The following is a 22,052-nucleotide window of genomic DNA, read 5'->3' on the forward strand; positions in this document are numbered from 1 at the left end:
CAGGGCAGGGGCGCGCGCGAGAGAGAGACAGCCAGGCGGCGCACTCCCGCGCCGTTGCCCTCTTCCAAAATGGCGGCAATCAATCAATCGTATTTATTGAGCGCTTACTGCGTGCAGAGCACTGGACTAAGCGCTTGGGAAGTACAAGTTGGTAACATATAGAGACGGTCCCTACCCAACAGCGGGCTCACAGTCTGGAAGGGGGAGACAGACAACAAAACATACTAACAACATAGAATAGATAGGTACAAGTAAAATAAATAAATAGAGTAATAAATATGTACAAACATATGTACATATATACAGGTGCTGTGGGGAAGGGAAGGAGGTAAGACGGGGGGATGGAGGCGGCACTGGCCGAGCCCGTTGTTGGGTAGGGACCGTCTCTATATGTTGCCAACTTGCACTTCCCAAGCGCTTAGTACAGTGCTCTGCACACAGTAAGCGCTCAATAAATACGACTGAATGAGTGAGGGCAGTGGCTGAAGGAGGCAGGGCAGGCAGGCGCGAGAGACGAGGCGCAGTGGGCATGCGCGCGCGCGAGAGAGAGAGCCAGGCGCCGTTGCCCTCTTCCAAAATGGCGGCACTGGCCGAGCCCGTTGCTGGGTAGGGACCGTCCCTATATGTTACCAACTTGCACTTCCCAAGCGCTTAGTACGGTGCTCTGCACGCAGTAAACGCTCAATAAATACGATTGAATGAATGAGGGCAGTGGCTGAAGGAGGTAGGGCAGGCGCGCGCAAGCGAGAGACGGGGCGCAGTGGGCATGCGCGCGAGAGAAAGAGCACCAGGCGGCTCGTTATCGCGCCGCTGCCCTCTTCCAAAATGGCGGCACTGGACTCGCGAAAGCGGCCGGGAGAGGGCGGTGGCTGAAGGAGGCAGGACAGGCGCGCGCAAGAGAGAGAGAGACGGCGCAGTGGGCATGCGCGCGCGAGAGGCAGCCGTTGCCCTCTTCCAAAATGGCGGCACTGGCCTCGCGAGAGCGGCCAGGGGAGGGCGGTGGCTGAGGGAGACGGGACGCAGTGGGCATGCGCGCGAGAGAGACAGGCAGGCGGCGCGCTCCCGTCCAACGGTTTTGGGAGTGAGGAGGAGTGGGGAGGAGTGAGGAGGTTGGGGTGGAGCGGGCCTCCTCACGCCCCAAGTTCGGGGCTCGGGGAAGGAGCATCTTTGGGGGCGTCAGGGAGGGCTGAGGGGACAATCTGAGGGGATGGTTGCCCTCCCACCCTAGATGTTGGCCCAATTTGGGCCCCCCCCCCCATTGGGGCTGAGTAAAGTGCCCATAGCAACCAAGGCACCTGTGGCACTCCAGGCCCCCTGCCCCCCGGGCACAGGAGCCGACGCCCAAGCCGCAGGTAAGATTTCCTTCTTTCAATCAGTCATCAATCAATCGTATTTACTGAGCGCTTACTGTGCTCAGAGCACTGGACTAAGCGCCTGGGAAGTCCCAAGTTGGCAACACAGAGAGACGGTCCCTACCCAACAGTGGGCTCACAGGCTAGAAGGGGAAATTCATTCTTCTCACTGTACCTCGTTCTCGCCTGTCCCGCCGTCGACCCCCGGCCCACGTCCTCCCCCGGGCCTGGAATGCCCCCAATCCCTCTGCCCCTCCGCCAAGCTAGCTCTCTTCCTCCCTTCAAGGCCCTACTGAGAGCTCGCCTCCTCCAGGAGGCCTTCCCAGACTGAGCCCCTTCCTTCCTCTCCCCCTTGCCCCCCTCTCCATCCCCCATCTTACCTCCTTCCCTTCCCCATAGCACCTGTATATATGTGTATATGGTTGTACATATTTATTACTCTATTTATTTATTTATTTTGCTTGTACATTTCTATCCTATTTTATTTTGTTGGTATGTTTGGTTCTGTTCTCTGTCTCCCCCTTTTAGACTGTGAGCCCACTGTTGGGTAGGGACTGTCTCTATGTGTTGCCAATTTGTACTTCCCAAGCGCTTAGTACAGTGCTCTGCACATAGTAAGCGCTCAATAAATACGATTGATTGATTGATTCAGTCGTATTTATTGAGTCTTTTAGACTGTGAGCCCACTGTTGGGTAGGGACCGTCTCTCTGTGTTGCCAACTTGGACTTCCCAAGCGCTTAGTCCAGTGCCCTGCACACAGTAAGCGCTCAGTAAATACGATTGATTGAGTGAGCGCCTACTGTGTGCAGTGGCAAGAGAGGCAGCGGGGCTCAGTGGAAAGAGCACGGGCTTTGGGGTCAGACGTCATGGGTTCAAATCCCGGCTCCACCAAGTTGGGTTCAAATCCTGGGCTCCACCAAGTGTCAGCCGGGTGACCTTGGGCAAGTCACTTCACTTCTCTGGGCCTCAGTGACCTCATCTGTAAAATGGGGATTAAGACTGTGAGCCCCCCGTGGGACAACCTGATCACCTTCCTCTCCCCCTCGTCCCCCTCTCCATCCCCCCATCTTACCTCCTTCCCTTTCCCACAGCACCTGTATATGTGGATATATGTTTGTACATATTTATTACTCTATTTACTTTACTTGTACTTATCTATTCTATTTTATTTTGTTAGTATGTTTGGTTTTGTTCTCTGTCTCCCCCTCTAGACTGTGAGCCCGCTGTTGGGTAGGGACTGTCTCTCTATGTTGCCAACTTGTACTTCCCAAGCACTTAGTCCAGTGCTCTGCACACAGTAAGTGCTCAATAAATACGATTGATTGATGGATTGTGCAGTGTCAAGAGAAGCAGTGTGGCTCAGTGGAAAGAGCCCGGGCTTAGGAGTCAGACGTCATGGGTTCAAATCCCGGCTCCACCAAGTGTCTGCTGTGTGACCTTGGGCAAGTCACTTCACTTCTCTCGGCCTCAGTTATCTCATCTGTAAAATGGGGATTAAGACTGTGAGCCCCCCGTGGGACAACCTGATCACCTTCCTCTCCCCCTCGTCCCCCTCTCCATCCCCCCCATCTTACCTCCTTCCCTTCCCCACAGCACCTGTATATATGGATATCTGTTTGTACATATTTGTTACTCTATTTTACTTGTACATATCTATTCTATTTATTTTATTTTGTTAGTATGTTTGGTTTTGTTCTCTGTCTCCCCCTTTTAGACTGTGAGCCCACTGTTGGGTGGGGACTGTCTCTATGTGTTGCCAACTTGTACTTCCCAAGCGCTTAGTCCAGTGCTCTGCACACAGTAAGTGCTCAATAAATGCGATTGATTGATTGATTGCAGAGCACTGTACTAAGCGCTTGGGAATTCCAAGTTGGCAACATATAGAGACGGTCCCTACCCAACAGCGGGCTCACGGTCTAGAAGGGGGAATTCATTCAATCGTATTTATTGAGCGCCCACTGTGTGCAGTGTCAAGAGAAGCAGTGTGGCTCAGTGGAAAGAGCCCGGGCTTAGGAGTCAGAGGTCATGGGTTCAAATCCCGGCTCCACCAATTGTCAGCCGGGTGACCTTGGGCAAGTCACTTCACTTCTCTGGGCCTCAGTTACCTCATCTGTAAAATGGGGATTAAGACTGTGAGCCCCCCGTGGGACAACCTGATCACCTTGTAACCTCCCCAGCGCTTAGAACAGTGCTTTGCACATAGTAAGCGCTTAATAAATCATCATCATCAGAGCACTGTACTAAGTGTTTGGGAAGTTCAAGTCGGCAACATAGACGGTCCCTACCCCACAACGGGCTCACTGTCTAGAAGGGGGAGACAGACAACAAAACAAAACATTTGGACAGGTGTCAAGTCGTCAGAACAAATAGAATTAAAGCGAAATGCACATCATTAACAAAATAAATAGAATAGTAAATATTTACAAGTGAAAAGGAGAAGCAAAGTGGCTCAGTGGAAAGAGCCCAGTCTTTGGGGTCAGAGGTCAGGGGTTCAAACCCCCCCCCCCCCCCCAATTGTCAGCTGTGTGACTTTGGGCAAGTCACTTAACTTCTCTGTGCCTCAGTTCCCTCATCTGTAAAATGGGGATTAAGACTGTGAGCCCCCCGTGGGACAACCTGATCACCTTGTAACCTCCCCAGCGCTTAGAACAGTGCTTTGCACATAGTAAGCGCTTAATAAAAGCTATCATTATTATTCTCTGCTCCTCAGTTACCTCATCTGTAAAATGGGGATTAAGACTGTGAGCCCCCCGTGGGACAACCTGATCACCTTGTAACCTCCTCAGTGTTTAGAACAGTGCTTTGCACATAGTAAGCGCTTAACAAATGCCATCATTATTTATTTATATTAAGCACATGGTAAAGTAAGGTATCATCAGACTAGACTTCTAGACTGTGAGACCACTGTTGCGTAGGGACTGTCTCTGTATGTTGCCACCTTGTACTTCCCAAGCGCTTAGTATAGTGCTCTGCACACAGCGCTCAATAAATACGATTGATTGATTGATCAGTGGTATTCATTGAGTGCTTACTATGTGCAGAGCACTGTACTAAGCTCTTAGGAGAGTACCGCATCAGTGATGTTCATTGAGTGCTTACTATGTGCAGAGAATGATACTAAGTACTCAGTAGAGTACAATAATAATAATAATGACATTTATTAAGCGCTTACTATGTGCAAAGCACTGTTCTAAGCCCTGGGGAGGTTACAAGGTGATCAGGTTGCCCCACGTGGGGCTCACAGTCTTAATCCCCATTTTACAGGTGAGGTAACTGAGGCCTAGAGAAGTGAAGTGACTTGCCCAGAGTCACACAGCTGACAATTGCCCCGGGCCCCCGTCCTCCCCCGGGCCTGGAATGCCCCCCCTCTGCCCATCCGCCAAGCTAGCTCTCTTCCTCCCTTCAAGGCCCTACTGAGAGCTCACCTCCTCCAGGAGGCCTTCCCACACTCAGCCCCTTCCTTCCTCTCCCCCTCGTCCCCCTCTCCATCCCCCCATCTTACCTCCTTCCCTTCCCCACAGCACCTGTACATATGTATATGTTTGTACATATTTATTACTCTATTCATCTTAGTTGTACATATCTATTCTATTTTATTTTGTGAGTGTGTTTGGTTTTGTTCTCTGTCTCCCCCTTCTAGACTGTGAGCCCGCTGTCGGGTAGGGACTGTCTCTATATGTTGCCAACTTGTTCTTCCTGAGCGCTTAGTCCAGTGCTGTGCACACAGTAAGCGCTCAATAAATGTGATTGATTGATTGATTGATTGAATTGGAGGAGCCGGGGTTTGAACCCATGACTATGGTATTTGTTGAGTGCTCACTATCATCATCATCATCATCAATCGTATTTATTGAGCGCTTACTATGTGCAGAGCACTGTACTAAGCGCTTGGGAAGTACAAATTGGCAACATATAGAGCATGCAGAGCACGGTATTAAGCACTTAGGAGAGGACACTACCCCAGAGAATCTCTTGGGAATAGCCACGAGCCCCTGTATCTCTCCGGGTTGCGGCTAAGATGAAGGTACCTCTTGGATCCGGCGGCAGAATCCGTACTCCGCTCTCTGGCCGCCCTTCCCACACCGGGACCAAACCTGGGCCCTGCTGTCCCTCTCATCATCATCGTCATCATCATCATCAATCGTATTTATTGAGCGCTTACTATGTGCAGAGCACTGTACTAAGCGCTTGGTACATATCTATTCTATTTATTTATTTTATTTTGTTAGTATGTTTGGTTTTGTTCTCTGTCTCCCCCTTTTAGCCTGTGAGCCCACTGTTGGGTAGGGACTGTCTCTATATGTTGCCAATTTGTACTTCCTAAGCGCTTAGTACAGTGCTCTGCACATAGTAAGCGCTCAATAAATACGATTGATGATGATGAAGTACAAACTGGCAACATAGACAGTCCCGACCCAACAGTGGGCTCACAGTCTAGAAGGGGGAGACAGACAACAAAACAAGCATACTAACAAAATAAAATAAATAGACTAGATATGTACAAGTAAAATAAATAAATAAATAGAGTAATAAATATGTACAAACATATATACAGGTGATGGGGGGATGGAGAGGGGGACGAGGGGGAGAGGAAGGAAGGGGCTCAGTGTGGGAAGGCTTCCTGGAGGAGGTGAGCTCTCAGTAGGGCCTTGAAGGGAGGAAGAGGGCTAGCTTGGCGGATGGGCAGAGGGAGGGCATTCCAGGCCCGGGGGAGGACGTGGGCCGGGGGTCGATGGCGGGACAGGCTCTACTCTACTGTCTGGCCGCCCTTCCCACACCGGGACCAAACCTGGGCACCGCTGTCCCTCGCACCTTTATGCCACTTTAAGGAGTCCAGTTGTCGTGTACTGACCCTGCCCCGCTTCCCCGCAGGCTCCCATGGCCCCCCCCAGCCCCCGGCCGGGCTCGCCCCTTCGGACGGAGGATCTCCTGAGCGAGGCCAAGTGGCCTCCCCTCTCCGGACGGGAGGCCTCCCTGCTGGTCACCTCACAGCTCTATGCGTCCTTGCACCGCAGCCGCCAGGCCGAGGCCGAGGCCCGGGCCCAGCTCCAGGGACCCCTGGGCTCCCCGACGTCCCCGTCCTCCTGTGCCGCCGACCACCGAGGACAGCTGGACACCCTGGACCGGGAGCTGAGTCGGAGTTTGACGGTGGGGGTGGAGGCGAGCGCGCAGGGAAAGGTGGGGATGAGGGGCCGGGAGAGTTACTACTCTATTTACTCTATTACTCTATTTATTATTACTCTTTTTATTTATTATTACTCTATTTATTTATGGACACCCTGGCCCAGGAGCTGTCGGAGTTCGACAGTGGGGGTGGAGGCGAGCGCGCAGGGAAAGGTGGGGATGAGGGGCGGGGAGAGTGGGGGTGATGGGGGGGGGAGCGGTGCTGAGGGTTGGGAAAGAACTGGGGTGGCGGGGGGGGTGGATGGCGAGGCCCACGACCGGGTTGGGTGCTCAGCAGGGAGGGAAGAGAACAGGGGAGCCGAGGTGAAGGGCGAGAGGATCCAGAGGAGGGAGGGCCGGGCATCTGAGCGGGAGCGAAATAGGCTGTACCGAGATTTGAACTCGAGTCGTGGATTCAAAGTCCGGAGTGCTAACCATTGCACCATAGCACAAGCAGAACTGGTATCTACAGACTGTGAGCCCACTGTTGGGTAGGGACTGTCTCTATATGTTGCCAACTTGTCCTTCCCAAGCGCTTAGTCCAGTGCTCTGCACACAGTCAGCGCTCAATAAATACGATTGATTGATTGATTGATTGAGGTGGGGGCGTGGGGGGAGAGAGGCAGAGAGACTCCACTAATGTGAATACTGGTTGGGAGGCCTCCCCTCATCTGAGAACTGGGACGCAGGGGACACAGTCGTCTAGACTGTGAGCCCACTGTTGGGTAGGGACCGTCTCTATATGGTGCCAACTTGGACTTCCCAAGCGCTTAGTACAGTGCTCTGCACACAGTAAGCGCTCAATAAAAACGATTGATTGATTGACACAGAACTCCAGGTCCAACCGGCACATCTACTGCTAATAGTAATAATGATAATTGTAGCATTTGTTAAGCACGTACTATTTGCCAAGCACTGTTCTAAACGCTGGGCTACATACAATGTAAACAGGTTGGGCAGAGTCCCTGTCCCACATTCATTCATTCATTCACTCAATCGTATTTATTGAGCGCTTACGGTGTGCAGAGCACTGTACTAAGCACTTGGGAAGTACAAGTCGGCAACATAAAGAGACGGTCCCTACCCAGCAATGGGATCACAGTCTAGAAAGGGTTCACAGTCTTCACCCCCATTTTACAGATGATGTCACTGAGGCCTAGAGAAGTAAAGTGACTTGCCCAAGGTCACCCAGCTGGGATTAGAACCCACATCCTCTGACTCCCAGGGCCGGGCACTTAGTCCAGTGTTCTGCACACAGTAAGCGCTCAATAAATACGATTGATTGATTGATTGATTCCACTAGGCCACTCTGCTTCAGGTCTCCTCCCTGTTCTGTCCCTCTTGTTCTCGCTTCCACCTGGGGAGGGATCCCAAGGGGGCAAATAATAATAATAATAATAGCATTTATTAAGTGCTTACTATGTGCAAAGCACTGTTCTAAGCACTGGGGAGGTTACAAGGTGATTGGGTTGTTCCACAGGGGGCTCACAGACTTCATCCCTATTTTACAGATGAGGTCACTGAGGCCTAGTGAAGTAAAGTGACTTGCCCAAGGTCACCCAGCTGGGATTAGAACCCACATCCTCTGACTCCCAAGGCCCAGGCGCTTAGTACAGTGCTCTGTACACAGTAAGCACTCAATAAATATGATTGATTGATTGATTCCGCTAGGCCACTCTGCTTCAGGTCTCCTCCCTGTTCTGTCCCTCTTGTTCTCGCTTCCGCCGGGGGAGGGATCCCAAAGGGGCAAATAATAATAATAATAATAATAGTAATAGCATTTATTAAGCGCTTACTATGTGCAAAGCACTGTTCTAAGCACTGGGGAGGTTATAAGGTGATTGGGTTGTCCCACAGGGGGCTCACAGACTTCATCCCTGTTTTACAGATGAGGGAACTGAGGCACAGAGAAGTCAAGTGACTTGCCCAAAGTCACCCAGCTGGCAGTAGGTGGAGTCGGGATTCGAACCCATGACCCCTGACTCCAAAGCCCGGGCTCTTTCCACTGAGCCACACTGCAAACTGCCCGGGTCTTGAGGGGGAGAGAGAAGCCACATCCTGGGAAGGGGGTGTTTTTCCCCAGTGACCCGGGTGGATCAATCAGTCAATCACCGGTATTTATCGAGTGCTTACCGCTGCACTGAGCGCTTTGGGGAGGACAGCTGAATAGAGCCGGTGGACACGTTCTTCCCTGCCCGCAAGAAGCTTTCAGTCTAGCAGTAGGGCTCCCGTTGCTTTTTTCTCCAGGGGGGCTCCCAGCACATCTCAGCGATGGAAAGCGTCCGCAGCCACCTCCAGAGCATGCTGCAGGCATCCCGGGAGACCGCCCACCGTGAGTGCCCCCTGCCCACCCCCCCAGGGCCTAATAATAACAATTATCGGGGCGGGGGGGGGTGTTATTAAGCGCTTATTACGGGACACGTTGGGGTAGATGCGAGGTTGTCAGGCCACGGGGCTCCCAGGCTAATAGGGAAGGCGAACAGGGATCAGATCCCTATTTTACAGATGAGGAAACAGAGGTCCTGGGAAGTAAAGTGACCTAGCCAGCAGCCAAATAATAGTAATAATAATAATGATAGCATATATTACATTATATATTAGACTGTGAGCCCACTGTTGGGTAGGGACTGTCTCTATATGTTGCCAACTTGTACTTCCCAAGCGCTTAGTCCAGTGCTCTGCACACAGTAAGCGCTCAATAAATACGACTGATTGATTGATTAAGTGTTTACTATGCTGGGGAGGTTACAAGGTGATCAGGTTGTCCCATGGGGGGCTCACAGTTTTAATCCCCATTTTACAGATGAGGTAACTGAGGCACAGTGAAGTTAAGTGCCTTGCCCAAAGTCACACAGCTGGCAATTGGGAGCTCTCTTCCTCCCTTCAAGGCCCTACTGAGAGCTCACCTCCTCCAGGAGGCCTTCCCACACTGAGCCCCTTCCTTCCTCTCCCCCTCGCCCCCCTCTCCATCCCCCACATCTTACCTCCTTCCCTTCCCCACAGCACCTGTATATATGTTTGTACATATTTATTACTCTATTTTACTTGTACATATCTATTCTATTTATTTTATTTTGTTAGTATGTTTGGTTTTGTTCTCTGTCTCCCCGTTTTAGACTGTGATCCCACTGTTGGGTAGGGACTGTCTCTATATGTTGCCAATTTGTACTTCCCAAGCGCTTAGTACAGTGCTCTGCACATAGTAAGCGCTCAATAAATGCGATTGATGATGATGATGAATTGGCGGAGCCGGGATTTGAAGCCATGACCTCTCACTCCAAAGCCCGTGCTCTTTCCACATAGCCACGCTGCTTCTCTAATGGCAGTGCTGGGATTATTATTATTAACAATAACAACAATAATAGCAATTGTTAAGCGCTTACTATGTGCCAGGCACTGTACTAAGTGCTGGGGTAGGCATTCGAGTTGGACACAGTCCCTGTCCCACGTGGGGCTCACAGTCTTCATCCCCGTTTTATAGATGAGAGAACTGAGTCACAGAGAAGTGAAATGACTTGCCCAAGGTCACCGAGGAGGCAGGTGGTGGTGCTGAGATTAGAACCCAGGTCCTCTGACTCCCGGCCCGGGCTTTTCCCGCTAGGCCGCACTGCTTTCCCTCAGGGAGGGGACCCCCCGCTCAGCCCCCCAGGGGGGAGAGGGCCGGAGGGGGCGGCGCTTCCGTGGGGGCACTTTGGAAACCACCGCTGTCTTCAATCAATCAATCAATCAATCGTATTTATTGAGCGCTTACTATGTGCAGAGCACTGTACTAAGCGCTTGGGAAGTACAAATTGGCATCACATAGAGACAGTCCCTACCCAACAGTGGGCTCACAGTCTAGAAGGGGGAGACAGAGAACAGAACCAAACATACCAACAGAATAAAATAAGTAGGATAGAAATGTACAAGTAAAATAAATAAATAAATAAATAAATAAATAGAGTAATAAATATGTACAACCATATATACAGGTGCTGTGGGGAAGGGAAGGAGGTAAGACGGGGGGATGGAGAGGGGGACGAGGGGGAGAGGAAAGAAGGGGCTCAGTCTGGGAAGGTCTTCCCATCCTGGGAGAGGGGGCTGAGAACAGGTGCTCCCTGAGGAAGGAGGACAGTGGGTGGGGAGGAGGCGGTGGCATTTGGGGTCACGACCCCAGCTGACCACGGCTTCCGTGTGGCCCCGTGGCCCCCAGACCACCCCCTGGTCCCACCCGGTGGCCCCGAGCGGCGGGAGGAGGACTCCTTCGACAGCGACAGCACTGGTACCCTGCTCAAGTGAGTCTCCCCGTTTCCCCCCCACCCTGCTTCCATACGGTCCCCGACCCTCCTGCCCCTCAGCTCCCACCTCCACCCCCTTGAGAGCCAGGAGGCTGTTTTTTTTATTTTAATGGCATTTGTGAAGCGCTTATTATGTGCCAGGAGACACTGTACTGAGTGCTGGGTTAGATAGACAAGTTAGGTTGGACACAGTTCGTGTCCCACATGGGGCTCACCGTCTTCATCCCCATTTTACAGTCTAGAAGACCGTGAGCCCACTGTTGGGTAGGGACTGTCTCTATATGTTGCCAACTTGTACTTACCAAGCTCTGCACACAGTAAGCGCTCAATAAATTTGACTGATTGATTGATTAATTTTACAGATTAGGGAACTGAGGCCCGGAGAAGCCTCAGCTTAGGACCCGGTCAGCCAGAGAAGCAGCACGGCTCAGCGGAAAGAGCCCGGACTTTGGGGTCAGAGGTCATGGGTTCAAACCCCGGCTCCGCCAGTTGTCAGCTGTGTGACTTTGGGCAAGTCACTTAACTTCTCTGGGCCTCAGTTACCTCATCTGTAAACTGGGGATGAAGACTGTGAGCCCCCCGAGGGACAACTTGCTCACCTTGTAACCTCTCCAGCGCTTAGAACAGTGCCTTGCACATAGGAAGCGCTTAATAAATGCCGTTATTATTATTATTAGAAGCAAAGTGACTTGCCCAAGGTCACCCAGCAGACATACATGTTTTGTTGTCTGTCTCCCCCATCTAGACTGTGAGCCCGTTGTTGGGTGTGACTTTGGGCAAGTCACTTAACTTCTCTGTGCCCCAGTTCCCTCATCTGTAAAGTGGGGATTAAGACTGTGAGCCTCTCGTGGGACAACTTAATCACCTTATATCCCCCCAGTGCTTTGCAACACAGTAAGCGCTTAACAAATACCATTATTATAAGCGCTTAGTACAGTGCTCTGCACATAGCGCTCAATAAATACGATTGATGATGATGGGTAGAGACCGTCTCTATATGTTGCCGACTTGCACTTCCCAAGCGCTTAGTCCAGTGCTCTGCACACAGTAAGCGCTCAATACATACGATTGAATAAATGACTGAATGAACGTGGCGGGGCTGGGTTTAGAACCTCAGATCCCTCATGACTCCACTAATTATTTTTTAGGGTGTTCGTTAAGCACTTACAGTGTGCCAGCACCATACTAAGCTTTGGGGTACATACAAGGTGGCACAGTTCTGGTCCTGCTTGGGCCTCACAATCTCAATCCCCCTTTTACAGATGCGCTCACTGAGGCCCAGAGAAGGGAAGTGACTCACCCAGCAGACAAGTGGTGTAACTGGGATTAGAACCCAGGTCCTTCTGACTCCACTAGGCCACACTGCTTCTGCAGCCCCCCCCCCGCAACGTACCTCCCCATCTCCCAGATTTTTCCCACCTCCTTCTCGGGCCCTGTTGTCCCAGGGCTCCCAGGCTTGGGATGGGGGTGCCCTGTGACCCCCTTCTCCCCTTCTCCCCGCCAGCGCCCGGCCCCTGCAAGAGTTGTCCCCTCCCAGCTCCGCAGCAGGGCTGGATGGGCTCTTCCCCCGCTGCAGCAGCCTCTGGCCTGGCTCCTCCCGGGATCAGCCGGAGCTCCAGGGCCTCAAGGATGCACTGGACACGGAACACACCCGCCGCAGGGTAAGCAATCTGGGGGCTCTGGGAGCCTAAGGGAGGGGCCCTGGGGTCCTTGGAGGGAAGCGAGGGCTGGGGAATTGGATGCTTGGGTCCCGGGAAGACACAAATTGGGACCTGACCGAGAATGGCTCGGCCGGACCCTTGCTCGGAGACCCCCAACCCGCGGGTGACCCACCCGTCTGTGACTCTCCAGTACAGCAGAGTTGGTAGACAGGTTCCTTGCCCGCAAGGAATTTCCAGTCTAGATGCCCTCCCTAATCAATCAGTGGCATTTATTGAGGGCTTATTTTGTTCAGGGCTTATTTTGCTCGGAGACCCCCAACCCGCAGGTGACCCACCCATCTGTGACTCTCCAATACAGCAGAGTTGGTAGACAGGTTCCTTGCCCGCAAGGAATTTCCAGTCTAGATGCCCTCCCTAATCAATCAGTGGCATTTATTGAGGGCTTATTTTGTTCAGGGCTTATTTTGGTCGGAGACCCCCAACCCACAGGTGACCCACCCATCTGTGACTCTCCAATACAGCAGAGTTGGTAGACAGGTTCCTTGCCCGCAAGGAACTTCCAGCCTAGATGCCCTCCCTAATCAATCAGTGGCATTTATTGAGGGCTTATTTTGTTCAGGGCTTATTTTGCTCGGAGACCCCCAACCCCCAGGTAACCCACCCATCTGTGACTCTCCAATGCAGCAGAGTTGGTAGACAGGTTCCTTGCCCGCCAGGAATTTCCAGTCTAGATGCCCTCCCTAATCGATCAGTGGCATTTATTGAGTGCTTATTTTGTTCAGAGCTTATTTTGCTCGGAGACCCCCAACCCGCAGGTGACCCACCCATCTGTGACTCTCCAATACAGCAGAGTTGGTAGACAGGTTCCTTGCCCGCAAGGAATTTCCAGTCTAGATGCCCTCCCTAAATCAATCAGTTGCATTTATTGAGGGCTTATTTTGTTCAGAGCTTATTTTGCTCAGAGACCCCCAACCCGCAGGTGACCCACCCATCTGTGACTCTCCAATACAGCAGAGTTGGTAGACAGGTTCCTTGCCCACCAGGAATTTCCAGTCTAGATGCCCTCCCTAATCAATCAGTGGCATTTATTGAAGGCTTATTTTGTTCAGGGCTTATTTTGCTCGGAGACCCCCAACCCGCAGGTGACCCACCCATCTGTGACTCTCCAGTACAGCAGAGTTGGTAGACAGGTTCCTTGCCCACAAGGAATTTCCAGTCTAGATGCCCTCCCTAATAAATCAGTGGCATTTATTGAGTGCTTATTTTGTTCAGAGCTTATTTTGCTCGGAGACCCCCAACCCGCAGGTGACCCACCCATCTGTGACTCTCCAGTACAGCAGAGTTGGTAGACAAGTTCCTTGCCCGCAAGGAATTTCCAGTCTAGATGCCCTCCCTAATCAATCAGTGGCATTTATTGAGGGCTTATTTTGTTCAGAGCTTATTTTGCTCAGAGACCCCCAACCCGCAGGTGACCCACCCATCTGTGACTCTCCAATACAGCAGAGTTGGTAGACAGGTTCCTTGCCCGCCAGGAATTTCCAGTCTAGATGCCCTCCCTAATCAATCAGTGGCATTTATTGAGGGCTTATTTTGTGCAGAGCACTCAACTAAGTGCTTGGAAGAGTACAATACAACAGAGTTGGTAGACAGATTCCCTGCCTCTGTGCCGAGCAATGTACTAAGTACTTGGAAGAGTAAAATTAAACAGAGTTGGTAGATCGGGTCCGTGGTCGCAAGAAGCTTACAGTCTAGATGTTCTCCCTAATCAATCAATCAATGGTATTTATTGAGCGCTTATTTTGTGCAGAACACTGTACTACACATTTGGGAGAGTCCAGTACGGCAGAGTGGGTAGACAAGTTCCCTGCCCATCAAGAGCTTCCAGTCTAGATTCATTCATTCAGTCAGTCGTATTTATTGAGTGCTTACTATGTGCAGAGCATTGTACTAAACACTTGGGAGAGTACAGTACAATAACCAGACACATTCCCTGCCCACAATTAGCTTACAGTCTTGGGGGTTCTAATCAACTAATCAATCAGTGGTATTTATTGAACCCTTGCTTTGTGCAGAGCACTGTACTGAGTGCTTGGGAGAGGACAGGCCAGCCCCGCCCTCCCTTCCTATCCCTCTGTGTCTCCCTTTTCATTCATTCATTCAGTCATATTTATTGAGTGCTTACTGTGTGCAGAGCACTGTACTAAGCGCTTGGGAAGTCCAAGTTGGCAACATACAGAGACAGTCCCTACCCAACAGTGGGCTCACAGTCTAGAAGGGGGAGACTGAGAACAAAACAGAACATATTAACAAAATAAAATAAATGTAATAAATATGTACAAATAAAGTAAATAGAGTAATAAATATGTACAAACATATATAATATGTACAAACATTCATTCATTCATGCATTTATTCAATTGTATTTATTGAGCACTTACTGTGTGCAGAGCACTGTACTAAGTGCTTGGGAAGTACAAGGTGGCAACATATAGAGACGGTCCTTACCCAACAGTGGGCTTACAGTCTAGAAGGGGGAGACAGGCAACAAAACAAAACATATTAACAAAGTAAAATAAATAGAAGAAATATGTACAAATAAAATAAATAGAGTAATAAATATGTACTTACATATATACAGGTGCTGTGGGGAGGGGAAGGAGGTAAGGCAGGGGGATGGGGAGGGGGACGAGGGGGAGAGGAAGAAGGGGGCTCAGTGTGGGAAGGCCTCCTGGAGGAGGTGAGCTCTCAGTAGGGCCTTGAAGGGAGAAAGAGAGCTAGCTTGGCGGAGGGGCAGAGGGATTGGGGGCATTCCAGGCCCGGGGGAGGACGTGGGCCGGGGGTCGACGGCGGGACGGGCGAGAACGAGGCCCGGTGAGGAGATTAGTGGCAGAGGAGCGGAGGGTGCGGGCTGGGCTGGAGAAGGAGAGAAGGGAGGTGAGGTAGGAGGGGGCCAGGGGATGGACAGCCTGGAAGCCCAGGGTGAGGAGTTGTTTGTCCCTGCAAACAAATATGTTTGTCGCTGCCTGTCCCTGTAGCACTGCGAGCGGCACATCCAGAGCCTGCAGACGCGGGTGCTGGAGCTGCAGCAGCAGCTGGCCGTGGCCCTGGCTGCTGACCGCAAGAAGGATCTCATGATCGAGCAGCTGGACAAGGTACCTGGGGCTGGGGCCTGGTGGCCGGTGGGCTTGGTGGGCGGTGGGTCGCAGAAGCCAACAAAGGTGTAGAGACTAGGGCAGGAGTTGGGGAGGTGGCCTCAGTCCAAGAGGAGGGTCCTGTGTCAATGCTGGGAGGTTTTGAGAAGCAGTATGGCGTAGCGGAGAGAACACAGGCCTGGGATTCGGAAGGTCATGGGTTCTAATCCCGGCCCTGCCACTTGTCTGCTGGGTGACTTTGGGCAAGTGACTACACTTCTCTGGGCCTCAGTGACCTCATTTGTAAAATGGGGATTGAGACTGTGAGCCCAGGTGGGACAGGGACCGTGTTCAACCTGATTAGCTCACCTCCTCCGGGAGGCCTTCCCAGACTGAGCCCTTTCCTTCCTCTCCCCCTCGTCCCCCTCTCTATCCCCCCATCTCACCTCCTTCCCTTCCCCACAGCACCTGTATATATGTATATATGTTTGTACATATTTATTACTCTATTTATTTTACTTGTACATATCTATTCTATTTATTTTATTTTGTTAATATGTTTGGTTTTGTTCTCTGTCTCCCCCTTTTAGACTGTGAGCCCACTGCTGGGTAGGGACTGTCTCTATATGTTACCAACTTGTACTTCCCAAGCGCTTAGTACAGTGCTCTGCACACAATAAGCGCTCAATAAATACGATTGATGATGATTGATGATTAACTTGTATCTACCCCAGCACTTAGAACAGTGCTTGGCACATAGTAAGCACTTGACAAGTACCATTATTATTATTATTGTTATTTTGATCTCCTGGAAGTCAATCAGTTGTATTTATTGAGCGCTTACTGAGTGCAGAGCGCTGTCCTAAGTGCTTGGGAGAGGACTATATAGCAGACACATTTCCAGCGCTTAGAACAGTCAGCGCTTAGAATGGTGCTTTGTACATTTATTGAAAATGCCATCAGTATTATTCCCTGGCCACAGTGAGCTCACAGCCTGTATGGGAAGACAGGCATTAATAGAGATAAGTACATTTTGGATATGAAAATAAGTGCTGAGGGGGAAGGGGTAGGAGAATAAAGGGAGCAAATCAAGGTGACGCAGAAGGGAGTGGGACAAGAGGAAAGGAGGGTTTAGTCTGGGAAGGCTGTTTGGAGGAGATGGGCTTTCAATAAGGCTTTGAAGGCGGGGAGAGTCTGATGTTGCATGTTAGGAGCAGTAGTCTCTCTCTTATGGCATTTGTCAAGCATTTAGTATGTGCCAGACACTGTACTAAGCACTGGGGTAGATACAAGATAATCAGGTTGGACACAGTCCCTGTCCAACATTGCTGTCCCGGTCTTAATCCCCCTTTTACGGATGAGAGAACTGGGGCACAGAGAATCAATCAATCAATCAATTGTATTCATTGAGCGCTTACTGTGTGCAGAGCACTGGACTAAGCGCTTGGGAAGTCCAAGTTGGCAACGTATAGAGACGGTCCCTACCCAACAGTGGGCTCACAGTCTAGAAGTGAAGTGACTGGCGCAAGGTCACACAGCAGAGAAGTGGCGGACCTGGGTTTAGAACCCAGGTTCTCTGACTCATTCATTCATTCAATCGTATTTATTGAGCGCTTACTGTGTGCAGAGCACTGTACTAAGTGCTGTGCTCTTTCCAATTGGCCACGCTGCTCCACTGTCTCTTGGCAGCATCCCATTACTTTCTGGGAGCTGTAGTCTCTTGGCGGTATCCCACTGCCTGCCGGGAGCTGTTGTATCTTGCTAGGGTTCCCCCACTTTCTGGTCGCAGTAGTCCCCCAAAGCCACATATCCGCCGTAGGGGCAGCTGCTCTGTGTGAACAGAGCTAATCAATCAATCAATCAATCAATCAATCAATCATATTTATTGAGCGCTTACTATGTGCAGAGCACTGTACTAAGCGCTTGGGAAGTACAAATTGGCATCACATAGAGACAGTCCCTACCCAACAGTGGGCTCACAGTCTAAAAGGGGGAGACAGAGAACAGAACCAAACATACCAACAAAATAAAATAAGTAAGATAGAAATGTACAAGTAAAATAAATAAATAAATAAATAAATAGAGTAATAAATATGTACAACCATATATACATATATACAGGTGCTGTGGGGAAGGGAAGGAGGTAAGACGGGGGGATGGAGAGGGGGACGAGGGGGAGAGGAAAGAAGGGGCTCAGTCTGGGAAGGCCTCCAATCAATCAATCAATCAATCAATCAATCAATCAATCAATCGTATTTATTGCGCTTCATGCTTGGCACGTAGTAAGTGTCTAGCAAATAGTAAGGTGATCAGGTCAGAGAGTAGGCTATAAAGCACCTTGAGGGCAGGGATCAAGTTCTTTATTTTTTATAACGGTCTTTGTTAAGTGCTTACTATGTGCCAGGAACTGTACTAAGTTCTGGAGTAGATGTAAGTTAATCAGGTTGGACTCAGGCCCTGTCCCACATAGAACTTTTGGTCTTAATCTCCATTTTCCAGATGAGGGAACTGAGGCCCAGAGAAGTGAAGTGACTTGTCCAAGGTCACCCAGCAGACAAGTGGCGGAGCTGGGATTAGAACCCAGATCCCTCTGACTCCTAGGTTTCTCTACTGCTTGTGCAGGGAGCTCAACAGGGACGAGCTCAATCATATTTATTGAGTGCTTACTGTGTGCAGAGCACTGGACTAAGCGCTTGGGAAGTCCAAGTTGGCAACGTATAGAGACAGTCCCTACCCGACAGTGGGCTCACAGTCTAAAAGGGGGAGACAGAGAACAAAACCAAATCTACTAACAAAATAAAATGAATAGAATAGATGTGCACAAATAAAATAGAGTAATAAATATGTACAAACATATATACATATATACAGGTGCTGTGGGGAAGGGAAGGAGGTAAGATGGGGGGGATGGAGAGGGAGAGGAAGGAGGGGGCTCAGTGTGGGAAGGCCTCCTGGAGGAGGTGAGCTCTCAGTAGGGCCTTGAAGGGAGGAAGAGAGCTAGCTTGGCGGATGGGCAGAGGGAGGGCATTCCAGGCCCGGGGGAGGACGTGGAGGTAGCAGGGAGGGGGTGGTGGTGGAGATACCCCTCTGTGTGCCCTCCCAGACGCTGGCCCGGGTGGTGGAGGGCTGGAACCGGCATGAAGCCGAGCGGGTGGAAGTCCTGCGGGGGCTGCAGGAGGAGCGCCAGGCCGCGGAGCTGACCCGCGGTCAGCAGCAGGAGGTCAGTGCCCCGTGGAGGACATGGCGGAGTCGGGCAGCGGAAGCTGTTGCCACCTCACGCCCTCCACATGCGCACACCCCACAGGTGGAGGTGTTGCTTGCCGGGAGCACAGCCCTCAAGCACGGTACAGCCCAAACTCAGCCGGAGTTGACCAGCCCCACGCACAACCTCACTTCTGGGCCAGGAGCCTAAACTCACTGCCATTGTGGTGGTGGTGCGGTCCCGCTGTGCCCACGAGGTGCCCGGCGATGCCACTATGTACAGGCACGCAGCAGCACCGCCTCTCTGGCTCCCTAAATCCACAGCAGCTGGGACCCAGGGGGTGGGTGGGCGGCATTCCCGGGCCTCCCCGCGCTCCACCATCTGGGCCTCGACCTCGGCCCATGGGCCCGCTGATCACGGCCCTCTGTGTCCCCCCAGACGGTGGCCCGCCTGGAGCAGAGTTTGTCCCAGGCCATGGAGGCGCTGAGTCTGGAGCAGAAGGGGGCAAGCCAGCAGCAGCGGGAGCGGGAGATGCTGGTGAGAGCGGGACGGCACCTGGGCCCCCTCGAGGACCCCATTTCCCAGCTGGCTGGGCCGTGGGGCTCTCAGAGAACCCGCCCCAGGACGCACCCTACCCCCTGGGCCACTTTCTTCCACGAGGGGATGAGTCAGGAGGTGGGGAAACCACTCCTCTCCAACCCACCCTGAGGCCGGGGTGCCTCCGGGGAGGTTTTCGGGGTCGGCCTTTCTGTCCTTCAAGACCAGGGAGATTGGAGGTGTCAGAAGGGACGGCGGGGATGGGAAGGAGGGCGAATTTATGGCTGTTGGAACTGAGGTTCTCTGAGATTTGGACTTGGGGAAGATCACACTAAAGCTCCGTGGTGGGCAGCGAGGAGGACGCTGTCGCATGCCGGGATTTGTCGGCCCATGGCAGGCGGGACGGGAGGGCGGCCCCCCTCAGACGGGCAGTGGGAAGCATCATCATCATCATCATCATCAGTCGTATTTATTGAGCGCTTGCTATGTGCAGAGCACTGTACTAAGCGCTTGGGAAGTACAAATTGGCAACATATAGAGACAGTCCCTACCCAACAGTGGGCTCACAGTCTGCCTGAAGACTCAGACCTGCTGGGGGTTGGGGCACCCCGCAGGAGGAGGCCCGGTTGGCGCTGACGCGGAGCCTGGAGCGGGAGCAGCAGCGGAGCCGAAGCCTCCAGGCGGAGCGGGACGAGGCGCTGGCCGGGCGGCTGGGCGAGCAGCGGGAGCTGGAGAGCTTGCGGGCCGCCCTGGAGGAGCAGGCCCAGGCCCAGGCTCAGCGCGAGCGGCAGCAGCAGGACCAGTGCCAGGCTTTGTGCGAAGAGGCCCGGGCCCAGCTGGAGCGGGAGCGGGTGAGGCTGGGGGCCGGGACGGGGAAGAGGGGAGTGTGGTGAGAGGTGGCCAGCGCAGAAGGGATGGGGGCGGGGGGGAGGACAGGGCCAGGTGGGGGAAAAGGGAGGAGGAGCGAGGAGATTGGGGAGAGGTGCGAATTGAGCAGAGAGCTAGGTAGGGGAGGGCCTGAGGAAGTGAGGCGCCCATGTTCCTCCAGGAGGCCTTCCCAGACTGAGCCCCCTCCGTCCTCTCCCCCTCCTCCCCTGTCTCCCCCTTTTAGACTGTGAGCCCACTGTTGGGTAGGGACTGTCTCTATATGTTGCCAACTTGTACTTCCCGAGCGCTTAGTACAGTGCTCTGCACACAGTAAGCGCTCAATAAATACAATTGATTGATTGATTGATTGATCCCCCCCGCCTTACCTCCTTCCCTTCCCCACAGCACCTGTATATACGTACATATGTATGTTCGTATTTATTACTCTATTTTACTTGTACATATCTGTTCTATTGATTTTATTTTGTTAATATGTTCTGTTTTGTTCTCTGTCTCCCCCTTCTAATAATAATAATGATGGCATTTATTAAGCGCTTACTATGTGCAGAGCACTGTTCTAAGCGCCGGGGTAGATACAAGGTCATCAAGTTGTCCCACGTGGGGCTCACAGACTTAATCCCCATTTTCCAGATGAGGGAACTGAGGCCCAGAGAAGTGAAGTGACTTGCCCAAAGTCACCCAGCTGACAAGTGGTGGAGCCGGGATTCGAACCCACGACCTCTGACTCCAAAGCCCGGGCTCTTTCCACTGAGCCACGCTGCTCCTCGTGAGGCCAGAGAGATAGAGCTCAAGCTGGGGCATTTGATATTCACCCCACAAGCGACCCCATAGTGTTTATGTCCCTAGCCGTCACTTATTTATAGAGTGTCGGTCTCAAGTGCTTAGTACACTGCTCAGCCACTTAGTACAGTGCTCTGCACATAGTAAGAGCTCAGTAAACACCATTGATGATGATGTCTCCCCCTGTAGCCTGTCAGCTCACTGAGGGCAGGGAGCGTATCTACCACCTCTGTTGTATCGTCTTCTCCCAAGCACTTAGCTCAGTGCTCTGCCCCCAGTAATCTGTCTCCCCCTTCTAGACTGCGAGCCCACTGTTGGGTAGGGACTGCCTCTATATGTTGCCAACTTGGACTTCCCAAGCGCTTAGTACAGTGCTGTGCACCCAGCAAGCGCTCAATAAATACGATTGATTGATTGATTTCCTGTCAGGCGAGCGGGCAGCGGGAGGCTCAGGTGGCCCAGGAGACGCGGCAGCAGCTGAGCTCGGCCCAGGCGGACGTGCGGAGGCTGGAGGAGGAGCTGGACACGGCCCGCAGGGAGAGGGACGGGCTGCAGCTGGAGAACAGCTTGATTCAGGTCAGGGCTCCCAGCCCGACGCATGGGGCCTCGGGGGAGGCGCAGGTGGAAGCCGCTCTGGGGTGGACGTAGAAGGTGCTTTGAGGTGGAGATGGAGGCCGCTCTGAGGCAGAGGTGGAGGCCGCTCTGGGGTAGAGGCGGAGGCCACTGTGAAGTTAGAGTGGAGGCTGACCCGGGGTGCCCCCCCAACCTCCCGAGCAGGCCCGCTGTGAGGCCCAGCGAGTACAGATCGAGTCCAAACTGGCAGTGCAGCTGGAGCAGCAGATGACGGAGCGCCTGGCCCAGGTGCACGAGGGCAGCCTGCGCCAGGTGACGGCCCTGCGGGAGCAACACAGGTACCCCGGGCTCCACACCCCGCCCCTCGCCCCGCTCTTGGCTTTCCGATCTGCGTTTCCATCTGCCACACAGTCTGGCTCCGTTTGTCTCTGTGTTCCTCCGGCTCTTCCCATCCATTCCCTTTGCGCCTTGCCACCATTCATTCATT

The 22,052-nt window shown here is 52.4% G+C and overlaps 1 protein-coding gene across 4 annotated transcripts in view; it reads left to right on the top strand.

The window, feature by feature from the left end:
- The window catches only part of CNTROB (centrobin, centriole duplication and spindle assembly protein), a 38,447-nt gene that overhangs the window by 9,406 nt on the left and 6,989 nt on the right, over window positions 1-22,052 (top strand). For 2 of the 4 annotated variants that reach the window (XM_038768794.1, XM_038768797.1), the window contains exons 1-11: window positions 1,266-1,352; window positions 6,226-6,531; window positions 8,764-8,848; window positions 10,709-10,790; window positions 12,298-12,454; window positions 15,490-15,606; window positions 18,689-18,805; window positions 19,226-19,324; window positions 19,939-20,175; window positions 21,422-21,568; window positions 21,770-21,903. In XM_038768794.1, the coding sequence (XP_038624722.1) occupies window positions 6,232-6,531; window positions 8,764-8,848; window positions 10,709-10,790; window positions 12,298-12,454; window positions 15,490-15,606; window positions 18,689-18,805; window positions 19,226-19,324; window positions 19,939-20,175; window positions 21,422-21,568; window positions 21,770-21,903 (1,475 nt within the window). In that variant the 5' untranslated portion in view covers window positions 1,266-1,352; window positions 6,226-6,231. Of the gene's footprint in view, window positions 1-1,265; window positions 1,353-6,225; window positions 6,532-8,763; window positions 8,849-10,708; window positions 10,791-12,297; window positions 12,455-15,489; window positions 15,607-18,688; window positions 18,806-19,225; window positions 19,325-19,938; window positions 20,176-21,421; window positions 21,569-21,769; window positions 21,904-22,052 lie in introns of those variants that run through there. The other 2 variants (XM_038768796.1, XM_038768795.1) reach the window with 2 other exon arrangements.

This window comes from Tachyglossus aculeatus, chromosome Y4 (genome assembly GCF_015852505.1).
Source record: "Tachyglossus aculeatus isolate mTacAcu1 chromosome Y4, mTacAcu1.pri, whole genome shotgun sequence".
Lineage (NCBI taxonomy): Eukaryota > Metazoa > Chordata > Mammalia > Monotremata > Tachyglossidae > Tachyglossus > Tachyglossus aculeatus.